Here is a 14,959-nt window from a genome sequence, read left to right as displayed (position 1 = left end):
TGTAAATGTCCTTTTCATTTGTTCATTGTAAATATGTAGAAATACAACTTTTCTGTGTGTTTATTTTGCACCCTTCAGTTTTGCTGAATTCATTTAGCAGCTCACATAGGTCTTTATATGTGGATTCTTTAGGGTTTTCCACATGTAAAATTCTGTCATCTGTGAATAGAAATAGTTTTATGTCTCCCTTTTCAATTACGATGCTGTTTATTTCTATTTCTTCCCTAATTGCTCTGGGTAGAACTTCCAGCTGTGTTGAATAGGAATGGTGAAAATGGGCATCCTTGTCTTGTTCCTGATCTTAGGAGAAAAGTTGCCGGTTTTACTATTGAATATAATGTTGGCTGTGGATTTTTCATATATCGCCTTAAGCATGTTGAGCCAGTTCCCTTCTATTCCTGCTTCATTGAGTGTTTTATCATTAAAGGGTATTGGATTTTATTAAATGCTTTTTCTGCATTAGTTGATGTCCATGTGGTTTTTGTCCTTCATTCTGTTGATGTGGTTATTACATTGACAATTTTCTCATATCAAACCTCCCTTGCCTTCTGGGAATAAATCCTACTTGGTCATAAGTGTGATCCTTTATGTTGTTGAATTTCATTTCTTAATATTTTATTAGGGATTTTTACTCTGCAATTCATAAAGGATATTAATAATTTTAGTATTTAGTATTACTATTTTTGTGTTTTGGTTTTAGTATTTTATTAGTAGTATCCTGTAATTTTCTTATAGTGTCTTTGTCTGGCTTTGGTATCAGGGTAATGCTGGCCTCATGGAATGATTTGGAAGTGATCCCTTCTCTTTAGGGTTTGTTTTTTTTTGTTGTTGTTGTTTTTAAGACTCAGCACGCTTGTAAGCAAGCACAAGCAGGGGGAGGGGCAGAGGAAGAGGGAGAAACAGACTCCCCATTGAAAAGGGAGCCTGATGCAGGGCTCTGTCCCAGGACCCCAAGATCATGACCTGAGCCAATGGTAGACAATTGACTGAGCCACCCAGACACCCCTCTTTAGTTTTTTAGAATAGTTTAAGAAGGTTTCTTTTTAATTTTTCTTTAGATATTCGGTAGAATTTGGGCTCCTGGGTGGCTCAGTGGGTTAAGTGTCTGCCTTCAACTCAGGTCATGATCCCAGGGTACTGGGATCAAGCCCTGTATTGTGCTCCCTGCTCAGTGGGGAGCCTGCTTCTCCCTCTCCCTATGCTGCTGCCCCTGCTTGTGTTCTCTCTCTTTCTCAAATAATAAAATCTTAAAAAAAAAAAAAAAAAAAAAGAAGAAGAAGAAAAGACTTGGTAGGATTCACCAGTAAAACCATCTGGTCCTGGGCTTTTATCTGTTGCAAGTGTTTTGATTACTGATTCAAACTGCTTACTTGTTGAGGGTCTGTTCGGATTGTCTGTCTCTTCTTGGGTCAGTTTTGGTAGTTTGTGTGTTTCCAGAAATTTGTCCATTTCATTAATTATCCAGTTTGGTGTGAAGTTGTTCATAGTAATCTCTTATAATCCTTTTTATTTCTGTATAATTGATAGGTTGTCCTCACTTTCATTTCTGATTTTAGTAATTTAGGTCCTTTCTTTTTTTCTTAGTTAATGTAGCTAAAAGTTTGTTAATTATGTTGACTTTTTTCTCCAAAAAGCCAACTTTGGGTTTTGTTGACTTTCCATTGTTTTTTTTCTAATCTCTATTTTATTTACAGCATAATCTTTATTCTTTCTGCTAGCTTTGGGTTTCATTTGCTGTTCTAGCTCTATAAAGTATACAGTTAAGTTGTTGATTTGGGATCTTCTTTTATTATAGTTTTTACAGCTGTAAATTTCTTCTTAGCAGTGCTTTTTCCTGTATCCCATAAGTTTTGATATGTTGTGTTTTTGTTTCATTTGTTTCAAGGTATTTTGTAATATTGCTTGTGATTTCTTCTTTGATCCATTGGTTATTTAAGAGTATGCTGTTTAATTTACACATATATGTAAATTTTCCAGTTTTTTTCAAGATTTTATTTATTAGAGAGAGTGAGTGTGTGTGTGTGTGTGTGTGTGTGTGTGAGAGAGAGAGAGAGAGAGACAGACAGACAGACACAGACAGCAGGGGGAAGGGGCAGACGGAGAGGGAGAGAGAGAATCCCAAGCAGACTTCTTGCTGAGTGTGTAGCCTGACATGGAGCTTGATCCCATGACCCCTAGATTATGACCTGAGCTGAAACCAAGAGTCAGACAGACGCTCAACTGACTGAGCCACCCAGGCATCCCTCTATTTTTTTCCCATTACTGATTTCCCGTTTCATTTTATTGTGATTGGAAAACATACTTTGCATGATTTGAATCTTTTTAAATTTATTAAGACTTATTTTATGGTCTTACTAATGTCTGTCATGGAGAATGTTCTGTTTGTACTTGGAGAATGTGTATTCTCCTGTTGTTAGGTGAAACATTCTATATATGTTAGTTAGGTCTAGTACACTAGATATTTTTGTTGTTCAGGTCTTTTATTTCTTTATTGATCGTATATCTGGTTCTGCTATCCAGTGTTGAAAATGGGGTATTGAAATCTCCAATTATTATTATTGTAGAACCATCTATTTCTTTTTTCAATTCTGTTAACTTTTTAATATATTTTCAGGTTTTGTTGTTAGGTATGTATATGTTTATAATTGTTATATATTGATCTTTTATTAATATAGAGTGCCCTTCCTTGTCTCCAGTAACCTTTTTTTTTTTTCTTTTTTTAAGATTTTATTTATTTATTTGACAGAGAGACAGCCAGTGAGAGAGGGAACACAAGCAGGGGTAGTGGGAGAGGAAGAAGCAGGCTCCCAGCAGATGAGCCTGATGCGGGGCTCGATCCCAGGACCCTGGGATCAGGCCCTGAGCCGAAGGCAGACGCTTAATGACAGAGCCACCCAGGTGCCCCTATTTTAGTCTATTTTGTTTGACAAAAATATAGTAATTCCAGCTCTTTTAGTTACTATTGCATGGAATGCTTTACTCCTTTACTTCCAATCTCTTTGTGTCTTTGTATCTAAATTAAGTCTTCTGTAGACAATATGTAGATAGACCATATTTTTAAAATCCATTCTGTCATTCTCTGCCTTTCAGTTGAAGAGTTTAAACTATTCACATTTAAAGTAATTACTAATAAGGAAAGATTTACTGTTTCGATTTAGTTACTTTCTATATATGTCTTGTTTCTTGTTCCTCATTTCCTTCATTATTGCCCTTTTTTTGCACAGTTGATTTTTTTGTAGTGTAGTTTTCTGATTCCCTTTTCTGTAATATTCCTGTAAAATATTCCTTTTCTGTAATATTTTTTAGTTAACTTCTTAATGGTTACTTGGGAATTACAATTAACATCTTAAACTTACATCAACCTAGTTTGAATAATACCAACTTAGTTCAGTAGTATATAAACACCAATGCTGTATATCTGTATCATTCCCGCTTTATATTGCTATTGTCACAGATTGCCTCTTTTTACATTGTGTGCCCATTAACATAGATTTATCATCATTTTTCTATATGTGTACCTTTGCCTTTTAAATCATATAGGAAAAGGGAGAAAAAAGAATATACAAATTAAAAATACACTTATACTGTCTTTTATAACTACATATGAACTTACTTTTACTACTGTTCTTTATTTCTTCTTGTAACTTTGGGTTACTCTCTAGTGTCCTCATTTCAGGTGGAAACTCTTCCTTTAGCATTTCTCGTATGGCAGGTCTACTAGTGAATCTCCCCAGCTTTTGTTTATCTGGAAATGCCTTAATTTCTCCTTCATTCTTGAAGGGTAGTGTTGCCAGATAAGATTTGTTTCTTTCCAGACTTCAAATACATCATTTCTAGTGCTGCCTGATCTTTATGGTTGCTGATGAGGCATCAGCTATTATCATATTAAGGGTCTCTTCTATGTGTGAAGTTACTTTTTCTTTGCTGCTTTCAAGATTTTTTATCTTTGTGTTTTTACACTTTGAATATAAAGTATCTTGACATGGATCTGTTTGAGTTTATCCTTGGAGTTTGTTGAGATTCTTGGATGTGTGTATTCATGTTTTACATCAGATTTTAGAAGTTTTCAGCTACTATTTTATGAATTATCATTATTTTTCCTCCTTTTTATTTCTCTTCTATGACTCCTGTGATGCCTATGTGGGTATATAGGTCCCTCAGGCTTTTCTTCATCCTTTTTCTTTCTGTTCTTCAGACTAGATAATTTTGACTTTCTTATGTTAAAAGTTCACTGATCTTTTTTTTCTGCCTATTTAAATCTTCTTCTTCTTCTTCTTCTTCTTCTATTTGGTTCTTCTTCTATTTGGTTCTTTCTCTTCTTCTTCTTCTTCTTCTTCTTCTTCTTCTTCTATTTGGTTCTTCTTCTATTTGGTTCTTTCTCTTCTTCTTCTTCTTCTTCTTCTTCTTCTTCTTCTATTTGGTTCTTCTTCTATTTGGTGGTTCTTCTATTTGGTTCTTTTTCTTCTTCCTTTTCTTCTTCTTCATCTTCTTCTTCTTTTTTTTTTTTTTTTTTTTAAGATTTTATTTATTTGATGGAACAAGCAAGGGGAGTGAGTGGCAGGGAGAGGGAGAAGTAGGCTCTCAGGGAGTCTGATGGTGGGGCTCAATCCCAGGACCCTGGGATCATGACCTGAGCTGAAGGCAGACATTTAACTGACTGAGCCACCCAGGCACCCTTATTTGGTACTTTTTGTAATTTGTACCAATTTGTATTTGTATCAGTATATTGATACTGTCATTTTCCCCGTACATTGTTTTCCTTATTTGCTTTTTTTTTTTTTTTTTTGGTCATTGGGTTTCTTTTAGCCCTTTGAGCTTATTTAGGACACTTGATTTAATACCTTTGGCTACTGATTCCAAATTCTGGACTTCTTCAGGAATGGTTTCTGTCAAATGCTTTTTTTCTTGTGAATGGGCCATGTTTTTTTGTTTGTATGCTTTGTAATTTTTTGTTGAAACCCAGACATTGTATTACAATGTAGTACCTCCGGAAGCTAGATTCTCTGACTCCACAGGTGTGTGTGTGTGTGTGTGTGTGTGTGTGTGTGTTGTTGAGGCTGCTGCCATCTGTTTGTGACTTTCCCAAACTGTTTTTGCAAATGTGTTCTTGGTTGTGTGTGTGGTCACTGAAGTTTCTTTTCCATAATCTTTGTAGTTAGCTAGTGACCTGGTGAAGATTTTCTTTAATATTTGGCTTAAACAACAAAAAAAATGTTGCTGTCTCTTTAAATCTTTCAATAGATGTTGCGGGAAGCCCCTGCAGCCTGAAAGGGCCTTAAGGAAGACAAGTGTCTGCATTGTGTCAGTCTCTGATCTGCCAGGCTGACGAAATTGTGCAACCCCCCAATTTTTTGATATCAAGGTTCCCCGTTGCCTGCCCTGGCACCAACCAACTGCTCCAGGAATGCATGACTGGCCTGAGGAATGGACAGTGTTAACTGGTTTGCACATGTGGTTCTCTTAGCAGCCTCTCCCTTTTAGCAAACACTCAGTGTGTGTTTTAAGTGTCCAGTTAGGTTCCAGCGTTCTGAAATAGTTGATTCTGGTTGTTTTTTTCCAGTTTACTGGTTGTTTTGGGTGGAGGGACCAACCCCAATAGCTTCCTACTACATTTTTTCATCTCAAGTATCACAGTAGTCTCATATTGGCTTTCTAATGTAGTGTTTATGAATAAAGGAAAATTCTTGGTAGGTTTCTTTTTTCTGGTTTGTGTATTTGACTATTCATACTATAAAAAGAAAAGAAAAGGATTATCTTCAGATTTTAACAGATAAAGGATTACGATATTTAAGTGTTTTGGGGAAAAATTCCTGTAAGCATGATTGAACTTTTATTTCAGTGCTCTGTCAGTGTTTTGTATAGTAACTTTGTGTTTTATGTAAATAAGAAATTTGTGTCTCTAATAAAAAAACTTAATTTTTAAATGGTAGTTATTCCTCATTAAGTGGTTAGCTTACATATCCTAGAAAGCATTAGATGTTCATTACGATTTAATAATTGAGGGGAAAATAACAGAAAATTTGCCTACAAACCACTAAATGAGTTTACCTCATTTACAGCAGGTTTAATTTAAAGCCATAATCACTGCAGAAAATGTTATAATGAAATAAATGAAACTGTCCTTATTGTGAAGTCATGTTCCTTTACTCGGTATTTTAGAACTTTGATCTGCTTTTTTAAGATTGGATTTTCATCCAAACTTTAAATGCTCAAATTGTTCTTACTGTAAATTTTGCTTTCTTACCTAAAGAAAAATCGTTTACACATTTTAAAAACAATCTTCAGTTTTTCAACTTTTTCTGCAGTTTTAACAAGAAATTGTTTTGAGACTATCTCAAAGACATAAGCAGATAATTGCCACTCTAATAAATCCTTTAATGTTAGAGAAGTTTGAATTATAAGGTAAATTTATAAAGAATTTCTTACCACAAATGCCAAAAGAGCTGCAATATGACACCATTTTTGCAGGTAAATACCCATAGTAGAGGATCTTTTTTTTTTTTTTTATAATGATTTTTTATTATATTATGTTAGTCACCATACAGTACATCCCCGGTTTTCGATGTAAGGCTCGATGATTCATTAGTTGTGTATAACACCCAGTGCACCATGCAATATGTGCCCTCCTTACTACCCATCACCGGCCTATCCCATTCCCCCACCCCCCTCCCCTCTGTAGCCCTCAGTTTGTTTCTCATAGTCCATAGTCATAGTAGAGGATCTAATTTGGGGATGTTTACAGCTTTCTAAGCTGTCGTCTTAAAAAAAAAAAAATGGTGTGTGTATGTGTGTGTTTCCCATTCTTAGGACAAAACTGAGCTGGCATTCCAGAATGGTTTTCTGTATTCTGTAAGTAACAGAATGATTACATTTCCACAATTAAAAAAAAAAAAAAAAAAAAAAAAAAAAACGATGAAAAAGTTTTCTTAACAGCAGGCAGTCTCAGATCCAGTTTAGCCCCCAGTGATAAAGTAAGGTTTCTTTTAAGCCCTTGTAGTTGGAAACTGATGTTAAACTTTTTCATCTGTATATACACATGTACGTATATAGAGGGAGTGTTTTACATACTGTCATTCTGAGTATCGTTTATTTTTATTTTGATCTAGCTATGACAAAAAGCTTGAGATATTTTTGAAAGCTACAAAAGCATAAACATTTTGCATTGTATACACACGTACGTACATATGTACATATTTGAATGGGGATATGTATGTATATATATATATGGAATATATATGTGTACATGTATATACGTGATAAGTGCAGCGAGTAAAAAAAAGCCTAAGAATAAAGGAATGGAGTCTGAGTCAAGAAAAAGTTCTCTGAAGATTAACATGCTGAAATTTGAGCATTTATAATAGTTTACTATGTAGTTAAGTCTTTAAAATATCAAAACAATTGTGGAATTTTTGTTTAGAGTTTATTTTAAATTACAGTACATTTACTTTTAAGGTAAAAATAGCTTTTTTGATGGCATGAGTTAAACATAAAAAATGTAGGCATTTACCATAAATCACATTGTTTATACTATCATTTTCAGGAATATTAAGGTAGGTTAAGATCCCAACAACCCCAAATAAAAGTTTTTACTAAACTAAAAATATTTTAGACAAACTCTTGAGGGTTTTGATTTCTGGAAATCAGTAATTTAACACTGCTTTATTACACTACTGTAGAGAGTAATCAACCTTAAAGGTAATGAAAATAATTTTTACTTCTTAAAAAGTATTTTTATTATAGCATTTTATGTGTTTTTGTCCTCACCTAATGAGGGAAAATGTTGATATGTGTAATTCTACTTAAAGGTAATTAGAAATGTCGAGGGATCTATTTAATTTGGGAGTATTTTTTCTTTAATACGGATCTAGACTTGGCAATGAAATTCTTTAACTTCTGTGTTTACTGATCATTTTGACATAATTAAAAGGTTACAGTTATACTGTGGCAGATAAACAAAAAAGGATCTTCATTTGAAAATGTGGTTTTTGAAAATTGTTGTAGTAAGATTTAGCTTTATAGAATGAAGGTTTTTTCTCTTGCTACTATGAACTGGAAATGGCTTTCTTATTGCTGATAGAATAGAAAATACCTGAAGTTACTTTATAGACCAGAATTATCTTGATAGAAAATATTCTGAGTTATGAAAACATAGAATGTCTCTTGGTATATTGTTTAAATGCATTTTATGAAGAAAAGGTTAAGTTATTGATTCCTTTTCTAAATTAAAAATTTAAACTTAAAACTAAAATTTTAATTTAAAACTACCAAGGTCAATTAGGTGCTCTATACCAGCATTGTCCAATAGAAATATGTGGGCCCCATACGTAATTTAAAAATAGTTTTTAAAAAGTAGATTTAATTTTAGTAATACATTTTACATAACCAAATATATCTGGAATTTTTTTATGTTATCCGTACAACACTTAATGAATTATTTTTACATTCTTTAAAAATACTGAGTATTTTTTAATTTTTTTTTTTTTTTAAGATTTTATTTACTTGTCGGAGAGAAAGAGTGCAAGCAGGGGGAGCAACAGGCAGAGGGAGAAGCTTGCTTCCCACTGAGCAAGGAGCCCAGTGCAGGACTCAATCTCAGGACCCTGGGATTATGACCTGAGCTGAAGGCAGATACTTAAACGACTGAGCCACCCAGGCATCCCTGAGTGGGTTTTTTTTTTTTTTTTAATACTGAGTCTTTAATATCTGGTTTGTATTTTACATTTACAGTATAAGGCAGTTTGAATTGACCACTTCTCAGGTGGTCAGAGTGGGATGTTACTATATTATGTGAGTTCTGTAACAACATTTCTGTTGTAGTGTGTTGTTCAATCCTATTTGTCATCTGAAACAAGAGGGAGCAAACTTTTAAACATGATGTGAAAGATTCAAAAGTGGTGATGTCTGTATAGTTCAGTAGACACTGGTGATCATGCCACTATGTTTGAGAACATTGGAATTGAAAACTGGTAGTTGTGAGCTATCAGCTCTTAAGAGTTTTTGTTTGGGCATACAGATTTCTTGAAGGAGTGTGTTGGGGGTTCCTAAGACCATCCTCGGGCTTGGTGATTTGCTAGGAGGACACAGAAATCAGAGAAAAGCAGAGAAAAAACTCATGATTATGATTTGTTACAGTGAAAAGATACAGATTAAAATCATCAAAGAGAAAGTGTGTGTAGAATGGAGTCCAAGAGAAACCAGGTGGAAGGTTTTAGTTATCCTCTCCTAGTGGAGTTATGGACAATGCTTCCTTTTCCCAGCTACCTTGTGTGACAACATGTGCAAAGCGTTGTCAACCAGGGAAGCTTACCTGAGTCTTGGTGTCCAGGGTTTTCACGGAGGATCAGTTACAGAGGCATGGGAGTACCCATATAACTATCTTAGCTATTCTGTCTCTACCAGCTTCCCTTATCCTTCCTCTCTTCCAAGGTCCATCTGATAGTGTGGCTCAAATCCCAGGCATACAAAAACAGACATTTAGCATAATTTACATTGTTAACATTAATCACCTGGTGTGGCCCAAGATCTTAGACAAACAGAGACTTACTAGGTAGGATATTCCAAGAGCTTGAAGTTATTTCTCAGGAATCTGCCACAGTTAAGTCTTTTCTTTGAAATGTGCAGAGTTTGAGCTCCCTCCCCCCCAACCCTGCACCAAGCTTGTAGAGTTACCCCTTTATTGCACAGGGTAATTTGAACCCTTACAAAGGAGAGTGTCTCTAGTATAAATTCTTACAGTGACAGAGGGTAGATGAGATTGGCCATAGCTCAATTTACGTTAAATATCTAATATGTTTTCAAGAAATGGCATGGATTACTAACAAGGTAGAACTATATAAGGGCTGAGAAGTAAAGAGTCTAGCACGTAGGATAGCCCTACAGTAACAGGTTTCTTAGTTGGAATCAACTCTTACATTTTACTGACTGCCTCCTATAAATTCACCTTGCTTGGTGAAATACATATGTATTTCATATGAAATACATCTATTTTTTATTAAAAATTTAATTGGAGTATAGTTGACACACAATGTTACATTAGTTTCATGTGTACAATGTAGTGATTCAGCATCTATGATATGTTATGCTCACTACAAGTGTAGCTACCATCTGTCATCATACAGCCTTATTCCATGACTGGAAGCCTGTATCTTCTACTTTCCTTCACCCATTTTGCACCCCCCCCCCCCGCCACCATTCCCTCTGGTAACCATCTATTTGTTCTCTGTATTTGTAGGTCTGATTCTGCTTTTTGTATGTTTATTCGTTTTTTAGAGTCCACATATAAGTGAAGTTAAATAGTATTTGTCTTTTTCTGACTTATTCCACTTAGCATAATACCCTCTAACTCTGTCCATTGTTGTTGCAAATGGAAAGATTACATCCTTTTTTCTGGCTATGTAATATTCCATACCACATCTTCTTTATCCATTCATCTATTGATGGACACTTAGGCTGCTTCCAAATCTTGGGTACTGTAAGTAATACACTGTACACCAAAAAAGAATAAAATACCTAGGGTTAAACTTAACCAAGGAAGCAAAAAACCTGTACTCAGAAAACTATAAAACATGGAAGACAACACAAATGGAGAGATATTCCATACTCATCCATTAGAAGAGTTACTGTTGTTAAAACGTCCATACTACCCAGAGTAGTCTACAGATTCAGTGCAATCCCTATCCAAATACCAACACCATTTTTTTTTAATAGAACTAGAACAAATAATTCTAAAACTTGTATGGCACCACAAAAGACCCTGAATAGTGAAAGCTGTCTTCAAGAAAGAAGGGCAAAGCTGGAGGTATCACAATTCCAGATTTAAAGGTCTGCAAAGCTGTAATAATCAAGACAGTATGTGATATTGTCTCTTTTAATCCACACCTAAACCTCCATTTCTGCCTGTGATAGAGCAACCTGTGTTATACTAAATACCCTGCAGAGAACTATTTGACATGAGTTTGAAGGCATTGTAGAGCGTTGAAGTTAGTCACGTCTTGAGGAGTCAAGATTCAGGAGAGAAGGGAGGTAGACATATTCCGTGCTGGTTTCCCTCTTGAAGCATTTTCTAACTCATTAAGTTGTTTTGGATAAGACAGTGAAAGCTTATAGCAACTGAGCTATGAGCAAAAGCAATTGAGGAAGTTGAGTGGAGCTTTCAGTAGTTTGTTGTTGTTGTTGTTGTTGTTAGTGGAGCTTTCAGTAGTTTGTTGTTGTTTTGTTGTTCTAGCCCTAAGTTTGTAGCTGGAATCCTTTGCAGGGGAGACATACCATAAGACTGGGAACAAATCAGAGGTAGGGCAGTCTTAATGGTGTTTGAAACCCAGTCTCATGCCAGCTCAGTTCTTGATTGGATTGAGGTGATCTCCTACTCTGACTGCTTGCTAGAAAAAAATTAAATCATCTCTGGAAGAAGGTAACATAATCTAGAGCCTCTACACTTTTTCATACGTGTTTTCAGTAATCATTACATACAGTGTGTAACATAATTAAAAATTATAGGCATACACAGCGCCAACAGAGAGAAATCAACAATAGAAATAGGTTATGCAGACTCTGGGTTACAGACAAGAGCTTTAGAATACTTATAATTAAGGTATTCATGAAAATAGATTGCAAGGTGGAGAATTTCACTAGAGAACGGAAATCTATAGGAAAGAATCAAAAGAAATTATAGAACTGAAAAATACAGTAACTATAGATGGTTTTAACTGTTGATTAGACACAGCTAAAAAGAGGATTAGTCAACTGGAAAATAACTTAGTAGAACATAGTACCATGGATTTGTCCTTTTCTAAGGAGGAGGGGTTTTTCAGTATCTCACTGAAAAATATCTGTTGTTTTAGAGCTTAAGGATAAAAAGAGTCCTCATTAGAGTGTAGTTACAACTTTTGCTATTTTAACATGTATGGTTTTTATATTTTTGTTATAGGTCTTTTTTTTAAATAAGTACGTAAAAAGTAGGTAAAATATAATATTGTTACTTACAAATTTCTACGTAGTACCCTTCCCTCAGCCTTTGAACCAACACAGCTTATTTACATAATACTTTATGCAGAGTTTACTTCTTCAGCATACTTATGTAGACCTTGGAATGAGAAAATAAGCAAAATACTTAGAGATTCAAAGTAGACACCTAGAGCTGGATGGTAAAACATGTATTTTAGCATAGGGGAGTTATAAGGGTCTTACTTTTAGTTGGGCTAATGGTTATAATATGTTTGTAATCTGGTAAAGTTGCTCATCCCAAGTAAATAGTAAATTAGAAAAGAAGTTGCAAGTAAATTATTGAGGAATTTGTTTTGGCAGCAAACAATTTGTTTGATTTTATTTGCAACTCTACTATGAATCATACCATTGCTATATGTACCACTAAGAAAAAAGAGGCTGTCAATTATATTTTGACATCCCATTAATTATAAGCTACATCCTAATTTCAGAGAGGTTAAAATGTGGAGGGAAAGGTGATCCTAGTTTTAAATCTGAGTTCTATCACTTACTGTTCATTTGACTTCGGTTAGGGAACTTCTTTGAAGCTGTTAGTTTATTTGTGAAAATTGGATAGTATAGCTGCTATAGATAGTCTACTCTTTAGAGTTAAGAAGACTAAATGAATTAATTGATACGAAAATGTAGTATGGGGTACGCATTTAATACTATGAATTTGGCTTTCATTTCTTTCTTCTAAAACTTGGCAATGTTAGGATAACAGGAAGAGGTTCCTAACAGCTGACCAAGGGAAAAGAAACAAAACGAAAATGCAGTATATTGGTTAAATAAGAACTTAAAAAAGAAAATGCCTGTTGGAGCTATTTAATAAAGTGTCAAACATCATTCTTTAGTCTCTCTCCAGCCCCCTTCACGTCTCCTATCCCCCCATTTATATATAAACATCACTGACTGCTTCCAATGTGATGATTGATATTTATAATGATGGGACCTATGCATCAAAATAGTGTTGATATTTTTGACTATATTGGTTTTTAAAAAGCACATTTTAGGAAAACTTCTAATCCATCTAAATTCAGTTGTGATGCTGCAAACCTCCATTTTTATTTAGTTTTGTAGAATCCCTGCTCTGCTGATGATACTGAATAAATATAGCATTAATCAAAGTGACTGGATTTTGAAGGGGTTGGATTTTGTGATGTTTGGTGGACATGAGAATTCCTTTTTTTATATTCCTATTTTGAAGATTCCCAATAAACTCAGAATGACATTTTTCTTGAGCTTTAAAATATTTAGGACTTTAATTTTGTGTTAATTTGTTCTGTTCTTTTAGGATTTTTCAAGTCACATTCAGTTGATAGGATGAAAAAATTTAAGAGAAGGCTCTCCCTCACTCTTCGGGGAAGCCAGACTATTGATGAATCATTGTCTGAATTGGCAGAACAAATGACTATTGAAGAAAACAGCAGCAAGGATAATGGTAAGTATTTGGGGGTGGGGGAGGGAAGGAGAGATGCTTCCCCCTTTTAATTACTTTATAAATTGAGTGTGAATTTACTTTTTTGATAAGTTCCTAATAGCTTCCTTTTGTTTATTTCTTTGTCTTGTCCTCTGATTCTTAGGAAACAGAAGAGTATGTTACTTTTGCTTACTTATTGGAATGTTTCACTCTTACTCCAGGAGTGTTACTGTACCTCGTCTCTAACCCTTATGGATTCCCCTATCCCGTTTATCTTTTTATTTTTTATTGTCTCTTAAATAAGAATACCTTATATAATATTATCCTAGTTGTCAAATAACTGCTTTTAAGTTAAGTTAGTATGGCTTAAAAGTGTAGTAAGCTTGTGAAATTCCTGTTTGAGGCTTCATCATAGTTTCATAACATTATATATGCATATGGACTATAGATGACAAGGTTCATGACATGAGTGAATCTTACTCTTTCCTTATTTTATATTTACTGCAGAATCCATAATATTGAGAGCACTTAATAATAGATAGACATACAACATTTCACATGTTTGACAGTTCTTTTTACAATGTAAAGAAGCAGTACACAGATACAGATATAAAATGAAAAGAGCTTGTTAAATTGAATGGATTAAAATATAAAATCCTGCTGAAATTTATGTAAGAAACCTATATATTCAAAACTGAAATAACCCTAGGGATGTCATAATATTAACCAGGAAGAAGTTACAGGAATGCCTGCCAGTATGTCATGAAGTACACATTCTCTTGCAAGCCTTCCTTGCTGTACCTGAAATTCTTTTGTTAGAAATTTGTGGCAGTGGCTGAAAACATGAATACCCCTACCCACTTCTGCTGAATGCAAATGTCTTTGTTGTGAGAGAGGGAAAGTTATAATGTAAAGGGCTCTGGACTTTAAAAGTCATGGATTAGAATTTGGGATACACTAACATACTTACACCCTTATTAGTTATATGACTCTGAGTAAGTAATTTATCTTACTCAAGCTTCAGTTTATCTCTTTTCTCAGAAGGATCATTATTTACTCAAGTTTATCTGGCTAGTTGTAATAGGGGAAAGGAGGCAGAGATGAATTCAGTAGAAAATTTAAAAAATAATAATTTGGATATACCTTATATGTAGGAGGGGGACACATTTTGCATTTGGGTCAAAACTCAAAGACAGTTTTATGTCTTTTTTTCTTCATGCCAGGAGCAAAATCCTTAATTCTCTCTCAAACCCCCTTTGAATTCTTGATATTTTAAAAATGTTAAGCCCTGTGTATGGGGGCGGGGGGGGGTGTGCAGAAGGAGAGGGAGAGAGAGAATCCCAAGCAGGCTCCACGCCCCGTGTGGAGGCCAATGGGCAGCTCAGTCTCTCAACCCTGAGATCATGACCTGAGCTGAAATCAAGAGTTGGATGCCTAACCCAACTGAGCCACCCAGGCACCCCAATAAATGTCTTAATAGTATTTTAGACATATCACAGAAAGTTAAGATATTTCAGGATCTTGTCTAAGTAGTTAACCTTATTCTAATGAGCAGAT

General features: G+C 34.7%; 1 protein-coding gene across 1 annotated transcript in view; it reads left to right on the top strand.

Annotated features, from left to right (window-relative positions):
* The window catches only part of CDK17 (cyclin dependent kinase 17), a 110,723-nt gene that overhangs the window by 55,621 nt on the left and 40,143 nt on the right, over positions 1 to 14,959 (top strand). Inside the window, exon 2 of the mRNA XM_040637343.1 lies at positions 13,277 to 13,423. Coding sequence (XP_040493277.1) covers positions 13,306 to 13,423 — 118 coding nt within the window. The 5' untranslated portion in view covers positions 13,277 to 13,305. The remainder of the gene's footprint in view (positions 1 to 13,276; positions 13,424 to 14,959) is intronic.

The sequence above is a fragment of the Ursus maritimus genome, unplaced genomic scaffold, assembly GCF_017311325.1.
Source record: "Ursus maritimus isolate PB19 unplaced genomic scaffold, ASM1731132v1 scaffold_21, whole genome shotgun sequence".
NCBI classification, from domain to species: Eukaryota; Metazoa; Chordata; class Mammalia; order Carnivora; family Ursidae; genus Ursus; species Ursus maritimus.
The sequence above is the reverse complement of the archived record's forward strand: the minus strand, read 5'-3'. Positions and strand labels throughout refer to the sequence as shown.